General features: G+C 35.9%; 1 protein-coding gene across 3 annotated transcripts in view; it reads left to right on the plus strand.

Moving 5' to 3' along the window:
• MGAT4C (MGAT4 family member C) overlaps window positions 1–13,388 on the plus strand; it is a 294,007-nt gene that overhangs the window by 249,366 nt on the left and 31,253 nt on the right. Inside the window, exons 1-2 of one of the 3 annotated variants that reach the window (XM_017880709.1) lie at window positions 3,309–3,343; window positions 4,952–5,059. The exons of 1 other annotated variant lie outside the window; for it this stretch is intronic. Coding sequence is in view for 1 of the 2 variants with exons in the window: in XM_017880711.1 (XP_017736200.1) it covers window positions 2,780–2,803 (24 nt within the window). In the remaining variant the exon portion in view is untranslated. Of the gene's footprint in view, window positions 1–2,685; window positions 2,804–3,308; window positions 3,344–4,951; window positions 5,060–13,388 lie in introns of those variants that run through there. One more of the 3 variants, XM_017880711.1, reaches the window with a different exon arrangement.

A 13,388-nucleotide genomic window follows, 5' to 3' on the forward strand; every position in this document is an offset into this window, starting at 1 on the left:
AAAAAAAAAAAAAAAAAAATGCTCACAAGAAAAAAAAAAAAATTAACTTTTACAATGAGATAATTGATCAAAGAAGAGAGCAAATCCCTGAATATTAAAATGAGAGACAAATGTGGAGAACATTAGTGTTCTTAAGTTAATGCACAGAAATGTAGCACACCTAAGGTGGAAAGAAATTGTGTAGAAAAACCTGTCTGCATACCAAAAACAAATTTACGCGTAGGCCTTTGAGAATTAATATACACTGTGTTGCACCAATAACATCCTTCTCAGCTTTACATGCTTCTAAGTAGTTGAATCCCTAAATTTTTCTAATAAGGAGTGGGGAATCTAGAACTAACATACAGATTGGTTTTTACTTCTGTGTTAAGTGTCCTTACCTTGAATACAGGACTGCTACCACTCAATTCTGAATTGCAAAGGTTAGTCCAACAGAACTTTCCTAGATATCTGCTGCATTTTCCCAGGAGACACATTCAGGCACAGGAATGATAACATTGGTATCAGGAAAATGCACAGCTTCCTTGGAACTATCCTGTCTGCACAAAATATTAGTTTCCACAGCTTGGGTCTGGCTTTAACCAGGGCTTTTGCCAAACAAGTCCAAGTCCTGGCAAGCTCATTCTATCTTCCTCTGGTTCCATATAGACACCAGAAAATCTTCTGGCTCTGAAATTTCACTGGGATAGGTCATTTCAACCCTGTGACAAAACTTGATGACACAGGAACATCACATTTGTCTTTTAGAGTAGTGTCCTAATAAACTGCATTAGTGTTTCCTTCTAGAAAAAGAATTGTCCCAGTTGAGTACATTTAGTTGATATGTGATGGCAATTCATCAAAGATTTGGGGCTCCATTCCCAAAAAAGGGTAATTACTTTTAAGTTATGCTTGATTTCTTTCTTTACTGTTTATCCTACAAGCAAATCTCAGTCCTTGCCTATTCTATTTGAGTCACCTGGAAGATTATGAATAATTCCACTGGTGTTCAATGTGAAATAATAGTAGGTTAGGTGCTGTGCATGAGAAACGAATGTAGCCCATTTATTTGGAATTGTATACTTATTACCACTCACCTACCAGCTTCAAGTGTCCAAAACACAGGGATGTTCAATTGTGCAGAACCTCAAAGAAATAAAAGTAATTGATCAATAGCCGTTGAATGTGCTTACTTGCTTTGCATTTACAAAATATGTGAGATTATATACAAGTAAGGCACTAAATGAAAGCACTTTAAGGTCATTAAAAATCAGAGGGAACCATTGGAGTTGACAGCTCAGATCCTGAGTCACCATCTTGAAACTCTCTATATGAAGCTGATAAGGATTTTTATTTCTTCCTCCAGTTATTGCAGCAATTGCTAAAATTCCTTTCTCAAGCAATCCAAGACTTACTGTGGTGGCAACTGTGCAATATGCTTCTTCCAGCCAGGTGGATTTGGGCAAAGGTTATACTTAATCTGGATAAATTTCAGTGTCCTGACACAAAGGATGCCAGACCTCTGCCTTCCATACAGTCAAGATGGGAGATGCTCACTCACAGTGCATTCACAGTTGGTCCTCCAGTTCCTCCTCAAAGCCCAGCTGATTGGCATGACGATAGCACAAACAGCTTGTTGGGAGACAGCAAAGGGAGACAGTGCTAGAAGTACTCCAGTTTCCAGGACACTGGGCCCCAGTTCCTTTTTTTTATTTCCTAGAAGAAAAAAAAAAAAAAAAATGCGCGCGCGTGCACGCACACACATACACACACACACACACACACACACACACACACACACGTTGGTGGTTGGTGCAAAAGTAATTGCGCTTTTTCCGCAATTACTTTTGCACCAGCCTTACTATTATTTAATATAACTACTCTTATTATTACAAAACAGAATAAACTTTGTGTATTCCACATCAGAAGTGAAAAAACAGAAGTAGGTCACAGAGGCCCGGTGTGGTGGCTCACACCTGTAATCCCAGCACTTCAGGAAGCTGAGGCTGATCACTGGTGCTCAGAAGTTCAAGACCAGCCTGGACAACATGGCAAAACCCCGCCTCTCCAAAAAAAAAAAAAAAAAAAAAGAAAATGAAAATAAAGAAAATTAGCTTGGCATGGTGGCGCATGCCAGTAGTCCCAGCTACTCAGGAGGCTGAAGTGGGAGGATCATTTGAACCCTCCAACCCGGCAAGAGATCCTGTCTCAAAATAAATAATAATGATGATGATGATGATGATAATAATAATAATAATAAATTGTTCAAGCCCTCCACGTTCCCAAGTACTCCTTGGCGCTCCTCATTGTCATTTTTTTCATAAAATGCAGAGTACAAATACAAGCTCAGCAAAGTCTAGGCCCTGAAAAATAAATACATACTTTCGAGGGGGCATTAGGTTTCTTCCCCCAATTCTTGCCAAGAGCAGGGCGAAAACAGACCGACTTCTGCACAATTTTCACAGCATAAATTATGAGGTCCGGGGAAACCCTGACCTGAAAGGACCTCCCCCTCGAGCTCCGAACAGGGCTGGCTGAGGTTCACGCTAACACATGATGTTGCCATGACTGTTTCTTACTGAGTTAACTGAGATCATTTGCAGGCAGCCTTCTTGATTCACATCGCAGCACAGCAAGGCAGGATTGTTACGTTTCCCCCATTAACATCGTCAAGCAGGCATCTGCTTAAAGCTCGTAGGCTGGGAGTGCATCAAAATCTCCCCTCAAGGGCGGATCATCCCTCTTCTGGTTTAGGGATGGAACGTCCAAAACTAGTTTCCCACTTCCGGTTTAGAGGTTGATGCTTCAAAATTGTAATGAACAGGTAGGGAAAACCATCAGTAATGTAATGCAGTTGCCAAAATTAAAGGAAGTAGTAGCGGGAACTTTGATTACGGCAGTGATAACTAAATAGGAAACATTGTGGCAGGTGAGATATTGAGGATCAGAGGACTTGGCATGTCTCTAATTATGAGAGAATAAAAACTATAAAATTAGCTCTGAGAAAACTGAGCCTACCAAAAATAAGAATCTGGAAGGAGAAGCTGGCAGGAAAGGAAAATTACAGTTTTAGATGCATTGTGTTTTATTGGTCAGCAGAAAAATAGGTAAAGAGAATAGTCGTTATTCAAAAGCTGGTACTGGGATTCAGGAAGGAGTCCTAGCTGAAGCTCTAAATATGGCTGCAGGAGAAGTCCTGTAATACCGAAAATACTGTAACAAAGAAAAAGAAGAAAAGCTTGGATAGAATGATGAAAAATGACAATATTTATGGGAGTAGGAGAGAAAAGAGTTTACTAAGAAAGTCTTTTTTTGTTTGTTTTTTAACCAAGATTCTGTGGACCGTCATGACACTAGAAAAGCCGTATATTCTTTTTGTCAGTGGTTTGTAAACAGTAGGTAAAATTCAGGTAGGACCGGTATTAAATGGTGCGGAAGAATAGTACATGCTCATAGATTTGTAAGTGAATATAGCTCTATTTATATATGTATAATTGTGCATTTATATGTATAGGAATATATGCCACATTATGTATAATTTCAAAATTAAGTGTAAATGCATGAATATATAATATGCATTTTGAATGTTAGTATATTTATCCATATATTCACATATAATAGTCTTTTATGAGGGGAACTTTAGAGTGAAATGATTTATTTCTATTTTAAAAATGAATTACTTGGTACAGTATCACTTCAAAATAATTTTAATGTTTATATTTTGAAATATTACTTTGATGTAAGTGAACACTCATCATTCATCTGTTTCTTTTACTTTTTTTTTTTTTTTTTTTCTGAAGAGACAAGGTCTTAATTCTTCGTTGCCCAGGCTGTGCAGTAGTGTGATAATAGTTCTTTGCAGCCTTGTTTGCCTGGGTTCAAGCAATCCTCCCACCTCAGTCTTTCCGTCTTCCAAGTAGCTAGGACCACAGGCATGTGCCACCAAGCCTGACTAATTTTTTTTTAATTTTTGTGGAGATGATGCCTCACTATGTTGCCTAAGCTGATTGCAAACACCTGTCCTAAAGCAATCCTCCCAACTCAGCCCTCCCAAAGTGCTGGGATTATTAGCATGAGCCACTGCAGCAGGCCCACCACCCAGGTTTTTTTTGTTTTTGTTTTTGTTGTTGTTGTTTGAGATGGAGTTTCTCTCTTATTGCCCAGGCTGCAGTGCAATGGTGCGATCTCAGCTCACTGTAACCTCAGCCTCCCAGGTTCAAGCGATTCTCCTGCCTCAGCCCCCGAGTAGCTGGGATTATAGGTGCCCGCCACCACTCCTGGCTAATTTTTTTTTTTTTTGTATTTTTAGTAGAGATGGGGTTTTTCCATGTTGGCCAGGCTGGTCTCAAGCTCTTTACCACAGGTGATCCACATGCCTCAGCCTCCCAAATTGCTAGGATTACAGGCTTGAGTCACTGCGCCCGGCCTCCCCCAGTTCTTTGAAAACGCATATGATTCAAACAAAAACTGATTAAGTCTTATTGAAGCAGACATGCCAATGCTGCATATATTTGGTACAGAGAAGTAAGGATATTGTTACAGCCTTGCTTCCATAACTGTGTCCTGTAATCAATAGCCTTGGATCAGAAAATTGTGATGAAGCTGTTTTTGAAAACGCAACGTAATTAGTAAACAAAATACCCTCATGATTTCCCATTGGGTGTGAAAGAAATAGAAGGTATTGCGGGATATGCCGTTAGCAAGCAAATGTCTATAACATTCAGGATATATAAAGATGATATATCATCCTGAGAAACAGTTCACTCAAATCAAGATAATATGAGTTACCACTTTTCAAATGAGCCTAATCTGTAACAATCAACTCATGACCTTAAAAGAAAAACATACTTGTCCTTTGTAATATTATTCCAAAACAAAGAAAAAATTCTAGCAGATAAAATGTTATTTGAACATGGAACCAAAATCTACTGCTCAAGTAAGTCGTCTTCATTTGCATGAATGATGTTTTCAGGCAGTAGCTTGTGACATGGAAGTTTATATTATCAAGGTATGCTCACCTGGTTACAAATTTGAGACCAAAATTTTACTTTCTTTTAACACTTGGAGCTGGTAAAGAATGGTGAGTTTGTGTCTGCCACGTTCAATATAGTGTTTATTCCTAGTAATCAGTATTATTCACAAAATATATTAACATACAATTTTTTACACTGGTACCCTAAGTTACTAATGTTTTTACTGCATCTATCGATTTAAAATATAAATTTAAATGTCTACCTATTAGCCCTATCCTACTACCTAGGAATTAACTTGTTTCCAAATATCTTCAATTCTCTCATCTCATTTTCTACTATACTATTATAAGCCAACAACATCTCTCTCATGTAATGTGGTTCTCTCCTCTGTTGTTATATTCTAAATTATACTGGTTTATGGTCAGGCATGAAATATTTTTTTAATCTCTACCTATGATATGTGCTTTGTTGACCAAAACTCACACAAAATTAAAATTCTAAAAGATAACTTTGGATTTTTTATATTCTCTGTCTTTGCTAATGTTTAAACTATTCAAACTAGGAAATTCTGAGAGAATGTTAATTTCGTTCACTGTGTTTTTGAACTCATAAACTTGTGCTTATGTCTCTAAAACTTCTTGGCTCATGCAATTTACTGTGGTGATATTTGGCAATTTTTGGCCTCTTGACCTATATTGAACTGTGAAAATTAAATGTCCCTATTATTAGGAATTTTGACTTCTTGCATCTTCTGTGTTTCTGATTTAGAAAATTGCTCATTGTATTAATATTTCCCTTTGTGATTGTGTTGTTGTGTTTTCTGTTGCCATCTCAGAATACAGAGAGTGGGTAATTTATACAGACAGAAATGTATTTTTTACAGTTCTGGAGTCTGGGAAGTCCAATATCATGTAGCAGTATCTGGTTGGCTTCTGGTGAGGGCCTCATGCTACATCACAACATAGCAAAAGCCATCACAAGGCTAAAAGGGCACAAGAGAGTCAAGCTAACTTTTATAGTAGACCCACTCTTGTGATAACTAACCCCTCCTGTGATAACCCATTAATCCATTAGCCCATTGATCCATGAATAGATTAATCCATTCACAAGGGCCGGGCGCGTGGCTCAAGCCTGTAATCCCAGCACTTTGGGAGGCCGAGACGGGCGGATCACCAGGTCAGGAGATCGAGACCATCCTGGCTAACATGGTGAAACCCCGTCTCTACTAAAAAATACAAAAAACTAGCCAGGTGAGGTGGCGGGCACCTGCAGTCCCAGCTACTCAGGAGGCTGAGGCAGGAGAATGGCGTAAACCCGGGAGGCGGAGCTTGCAGTGAGCTGAGATCCGGCCACTGCACTCCAGCCTGGGCAACAGAGCGAGACTCCGTCTCAAAAAAAAAAAAAAAAAAAAAAAAAAAAAATCCATTCACAAGGACAGAAACCTCATGATCCAACCACCTCTTAAGGGCCTCACCTCTTAATACTGTTACACTGGGGATTATCTTTCAAAATGGGTTTTGTTTGTTTGTTTGAGACAGAGTCTTGCTCTGTTGCTCAGGCTGGTGTGCAATGGCACAACCTTGGCTTACTGCAACTTCCGCCTCATGGGTTCAAGCGATTCTCCTGTCTCAGCCTCCTGAGTAGCTGGGATTATAGGCACCCACAACCACCCTTGACTACTTTTTGTATTTTTAGTAGAGGCGGGATTTCACCACATTGGCCAGGCTGGTCTCGAACTCCTGACCTCGTGATCTGCCCGCCTCGGCCTTTCAAAGTGCTGGGATTATAGGCGTGAGCCACTGCTCCCATCCTCAACATGGGTTTTAAAAGAGACAGACATTCAAGCCATAGCACTAGTAGTTTTGCAGATATTTTTCTTGTATTCATTTTGGTATTTAGGAACTCTTGCAGTTTTGTTTAAGTAGTTAGCTTTTACAATTATCTTTATTTCATTAGTCTCGTTTTCTAACTTTGCTTCTGAGGTCTGTTTTGCTTTAAATAATAGTTTATGACTTACACCTGTTATCTATACAGTGTAGGTGTATTAGTTTATACTACTTCCCCCTTTCTATCTCCTTGTATTTTTAGTTGGGTATTTTTTGGCATTATCAGAATGTATAACATTTATGCATTATTCTTACACTATATTCCCTATGTTCTGTTTAGAATTAAATACACAATTACATATCAAGTGATCAAGAGTGATTTTTCTGATTTTCTTCAGTAATTCTTGAGTACTTAACCAAGAATTGATAACCACAAGACATATATGATTCCACTTTAAAGATAAAATATTCAGCAAGCCTCTAAGCTACACAACCAACTCATTTATGTTTGATAAGTCATTTATAATGGAAAGAAAAGCAGGCAAGATTAGATTTTTCAGCACTAACACAGAAAGCAAGACAATAATGGAGCAATGTTTTTCAAGAAAATAAAGGAAAGAATGTGTAGGCAAATAATCTTATAACCAGAAAGATGCTTCTTACCGTGATGGAGAAATAGGGATCAGAGTTACTTCTATCCTTAAACAACTAAAAAAAAGCAGAATTAATATAAGTAAAACAAAATTTAGACATTATAAAATAGGCAGAACAAGACAATGATTCCTGATGGGTGGAGGGTGGAAATGAGGTTATTTTCATAGCTTACTGGCTACAGTTTCTGGGTTGCAATACAAGCAGAGTGAAGTCAAAGAGACAACTGATCTCTCTGAGTTGAAGAGACATAGCTAAGATACTTGGATTCTGCAGTGGCTATAATTCTCAAGCAGATACTGGAGAGGAGAAAGCTGCATGGAAAACACAACTGCAGAGAGGGAGAGAGAGAAAGGGATTATTTTATGTCTGAACATTTATCATGGCATGTGTGTGAACAAACTATTCAAGGTTGCTAAAGAATCACTGGAAAGGAACAATTGCAATGTCTTCTGCAACACACACAGAAAAGACTAACTCTTATTTCTGTTAACTGAAATGAAAAAGTTTGTAATATGTGGGTCATTAGAGTACTCAGAAGGGTATGCCTTGGCTATAAGGCAAAATTAGCCCTAGACTGAAGGTTTCTCTGAGGTTGGCACTCCAATAGCAAAAGCTGACAAAGATATTGGAAAATAAAAAAGAAAATTGCATATGAATATTTCTGAAGAACATAAATGCAGAAAGAGAATCTTAGCAAATCAACAATACATAAAAATAATTATATAATTACTTAATGTATACTTCTATTTATTTTAAATTACAAAATCAGCAAGTATAATCCATCATATAGCACAATAAAGGGGAAAAAAGACTCCCTAAATTCAACAGATGGAGAAAAAATATTTGACAAAATTCACCCCACAGTTATTCTCAATATCAAACTTCATCAATCCAGGAATAGAAGGAAATGTCCTCAGTGTGATAAGGTGCATCTGTAAGAAAACTACAGCTATCTTCTTACCTTATATTGAAATACTTAATGTTTTCTTCCTAACATCATAACAAAGCACAGAAGTTTGTTTTAATAACTTCTATTTAACATGTGACTGGAAGCCTATTTACTTATTGCCATGGAAATAAGGTAGCAATAACAGCAACAAAATGTTGAAGTCTTAGAGATTGGAAAAGAAGTATTAAATCTGTTTATTGCTTGTCAATGTCATGATGGTTAAATTTAACAAGGTCACAGGATCCAAGGCATCAATATACAAAAATAAATTGTATTTCTATGTAGTAGCAGCAAACATATGTGCAAAAAGCACTTGTAATAATAGAAAAAAGACCAAATTATTAGGAATAAATTTTATAAGCCATGAAAGATGTCAGAATCACTGAAAAATAAAACCATTGCTCAAATTAAAGATGACCTGAATAAATGTAAATAAATATCATGTTGAGAAAATATATTTTAGATTCAAATAATTTATTTGTACATCCAGCAAATTCTCAAATTCTAAATAGTTTTTTGGTAGAAACTGGTAAGTGGATGGTATAAATTACAGACCCAACAAATTTTTAATTAAAATTCTGGTTTGTTTTTGTCAAAATTAATAATTGATGATAAAACTTCCATAATAATGCAAATGACTGACATCATCATATTTCAGATAGTAATCCAGATAGTATGATATTGATATAAGGAAAAATAGAGACATATACCTAATAGAGACTTCAAATATATAACCACACATATATACACATTTGATTTTCAACAAAGGCACCCAATATGACTGAATAAATAGTGTAGAAAAGGGACTTCATCCTCTTCTTCACATCATACACTTAATTTAAGATGGTTATTATACCTACCGTAAAAACTAAAATTATAAAGCCTCTGGAAGAAAGCATATGAGAATATTTCCATTATACTAATTAAGCAATGGTGAGAATACACAAAAGCAATATCAAAAAAAAATTAATGAACTTGACTTTATCATCAACATTAAAATGGCTGCTCATCAAAAAATACTGTTCACCTTTGATAAATCATCAGAGTCTGTTGAAACCAATTAGTTTTTTGTTTTTATTGGGTTTTTTGTCTGTTTGTTTAAACACATTTTTTGTTTTAAAGTTTGATGTATGATGATATTTATACTTCATTGGAATTCTACCAGACAAAAAAAGAGAATACTTATTCTTGTTTAAATGGCACATTTATTATAAATTATAATTAACATATGAGCCCATTAGACCTTTTGGTAAATCTTATGATATACTACCAGATCGTGGTGATCTTACATTTTTTATATCTTGAAATATTTTACTATTTCATATTAATAGAGAGTATTTCATCACACATAAATTATTCTAACTGTGCTGAAGCACAGATTGAAATAATTAGAAAACGGAAGAATGATGGACTCATCTAAGTAGAAGATGCGGTGTTGAAATAATGAACCATTTTAGGATAGTATTCTTCACTATTGGTATTGTGCTGCCCAAAGTATTGCAGTCTTTCAAGTAAGTAAGTAAACTTCTAAAGACATTATCCTTTAATCTGTGTATTCAACTATTCATTGAACACAATTGAAAATGCAGAATTTTAATTTTCCTATGATAATGGTAAAGAGAAAATATAAATAGAGAAAGATACTCTTTATGTTAGTCATAATTATTAGAGGAATTATATGATTCACAATTATTAGATGAATCAGATTCTTAGATGCTGTTAAAGAAAGAAAATTATTCATGATGACCCTTATTAAACATAAAGTAGACTTTATTCAAGGAACTTCATGGGGACTAATACAATGGATTTTGTAATAGGGGAGATAGATTTGGCTAAACTCTGAATACAAAAAGTAGAAGGTTATATCCAAGGAGTAGGATGTGAGTCAGTGGATGGAAAAATCACTAAGAGAGTAGAGTAATTATGTGCAAAAATGACCCAGCAAGTTTCTTGCTTAATGCAAGATAGATTTATCAGTCATTACTTGAGGGATGGTGGTGGATAAAAAATTTGATCAGATATTGAGAGGGATGAAATGTGGAGAGCAAGGGATTTTGACTAAGCTGACTCTACAGGGTAAGTGCTAAAACTAGGCTCTTGGAGGATATGCCCAACATGGGGCCTAGTTCAGCTCAGAGGAGACGGATTAAAGTTTGGTCAAGAAAAGATTCTTTGTCAGTCCCTTCTCTTGTTCAAGAAAAGAAATGCTGTTTTTTCCATTGAACAAAACAAGTCCATTTCTTTTTGAGTTATCTTTTGCTCATTGAGGACAAGCTGAAGCACCTGTTGGGAGATGGTAGTATAGTATATTTGCTGGATGGGTTAGCAGTCAGGAATTTAATGAGGGGAATTTCTGTGAAAATTTTTAAAAAAAATAATGGTTAGAAATCCAGTTTCTGATTCCACAGGGCCGCCATTCAAGAAGACATCTTGATTTGAGTTTGAAGCATCTTTAGATAGTGAAGTGGGGATGGCAGTGGCAAACTGACAAAGTTTCTCGGTTTGCAGGTTGAATGTTTTCAGTGATAGCATGAAGTGTTTCCATGAACATTCTGCATGGCCCACACAGCAACAAGCACAAAGACTGTCTATTCATAATCTGTTACAGTGATTTCCATGAAGTTTATATCACATAGTCGAGCTTCAGCTTGCAGAGTTTTGAAAAAAAGACAGTTTTACATCTCATTGACTCCAAGTCAGGAGGGTGAGAGAAAATTGGAAGCTGTAGATGGATACTGGAAAAAAAAGCTAGAATAATCGAGAACTCACAAGAGTGCACTGTATTTTTCCACTGAAACATAAAATGGATCTTTCTAATCACGCTCATTTTTTATCAAAGATAACTAAAGTGAGGTTATTCTATTTTAAAAGACAAAATAAATCTGGTCTCATTAGATTTGACCTGATTATTTACATAAGGAAAGGAAGAATGGTAAATGACCACATAGGTCTTTTTGAGTTTTCTTTGCTGGAACTTTTCATAAGGAATCTCAGGTTATAATTCCAAAAACCTTTTGAAGCTAATAAGTCAAGCCAAGAACTAGCCATCAGACTTCACTTCTGGTACTTATAGATTTGAATGAATTCCTCTCTTCTTGAGGTTCTCAAGATAGCCCATCTTCCCTGGGACTGCCAGGAAGTGGTCTTCGTTACTCATCTGTAAGGCTAGGAACCCTAGAAGCCAATTATTATTGGGCCAGCTTTTTCAAGATAGCTTTGTAAAAATTGGTTCTATAAAGCTAACTTCAGTTCCATAACTCGGATTCTATACACATCATTCTCAAATATGACATTGAAGTCAAAGCCTTATAAATATAACCAATGTTTCCAATTGTGTTCTATTACAAAGAGAACAGATTCTTATTAAATACAGGTAAATAACTATATTGCCAGGAAAACAAGAATACTCAATAGTTTACAAATTCTGGAAGGATCGGGGAGAAAATATTATATTTACAAAAGTATAATTTACTGATTTTTACAAGTGTAAATGTTACTGAGTAAGCAATGGCTTCTCTGCCCAATGTGGCACAAGTCTTTGAGAAAATAAAGGTTTTATTGTGAGTTAATTCGCAAAGAGACACAAGGCAGTGATCAAATCTGCCTCTGAAGACTGGGAACTGGGGCAGGTTTTATAGGCAGAGGGTAATAACGTGTGAGCTGATTGGATCTTACAATGAGATGATGCCATGAGGCATGATCCGAATGGATTGTGCCATGGGGTGGTGCCAGGACTTGATCTGATTGGATTATGTCATGAGATGGCCCCTTCTTAATACAGTCCCTGAATTTAGTTTCTGACTACAGTTACACGTGGTTCATCTGAACATAACCAGTTTACATAATTGCAACCCAGAATCCATTGCAACTGAAAAATAACTCACCATTTTATTATTCAAAGTTGAACCAGATTGGGCTTGTTCTCTGGTTCCATAAATATGAGAAAAATGAAAGGAGTGCTTATATCCAGAAAGTAGAACATTAAAGAACCAACAAACTTTCAAACAAAACCATAATCACTCTTCTTCAGTTCATTATCATCCATCAAAACAAATAATTCTTGTTCTCCTTGCTCTTGGGTTAGAAATTTCATAAACCCATTGGCTTCTCTACTCTAGTTCTGAAAATCCTTAATTCAGTACTAAACTATGGTCTCTAAATTAATCAACACCATCATGAAGCATTATGACTTGTAGCTGATTGCAAATATTTTCGGAGAAGAATCAGAATATGTGTGAATGACAAAAAATTTAAAATGGAAATTAACATGTAATGAGAGTTCAATATAAAAATGACCCAAAGGACAAGATAATTTGGCTATTTTTGAGGCATACAATATTTTAAATAAAAATTAGAGCCACCACTGATGATATTATACCAAGATATATTGTGGACAGAAGGGACATTGACAAATTTCTAGGAATTTTATGTAATTTCTAAAATGCCTAATGTTTGTCCATAAAAAAATATAACTTAGGGAAAGTTTAAGTATCTTATTTGAAAGTGTTTTTTCATGCAATGCAATGTATCAATTAAATAAACCAAACTATTTTTAGTATTTCTCTTTACAAGGTGAAAGAACAATTTTTTTGAAATTATTCAGGGTCCCTTCGAGAAATTTCAAGATCAGTTTGAGAACAAGATTTCGCTTAAGATTTGTTTTGAAAAGGCAACACTGTAAAACAGGTAAAATGCTTTAGTGCTTTTAAATTGCAAGCTCTCAGTTCTCTTAAATAATCAAGGCCAACGGTAAAGGTTAACATAAACACAGAAAACTATCTTGATAAGACACAAAATCTTGGCTTCCTAGGAAGATTACTTAAAAGATAAAACAAACAAAAAGATATTTTACTGTAATCCAAGAAAACGGGCATTTTCAACAGAAAAAAAAATCTAGTTTTGCATTTTTATAGCATTGGGCTCTCTTCTTTTTCTTCTTCTCCTTCTCCTTCTTCTCCTCCTTCTCCTCCTCCTCTTTCTGTGTCTTGTTTTCTTCCTCTTCTTTTA

The sequence above is a fragment of the Rhinopithecus bieti genome, unplaced genomic scaffold (genome assembly GCF_001698545.2).
Source record: "Rhinopithecus bieti isolate Rb0 unplaced genomic scaffold, ASM169854v2 scaffold_11966, whole genome shotgun sequence".
Lineage (NCBI taxonomy): Eukaryota > Metazoa > Chordata > Mammalia > Primates > Cercopithecidae > Rhinopithecus > Rhinopithecus bieti.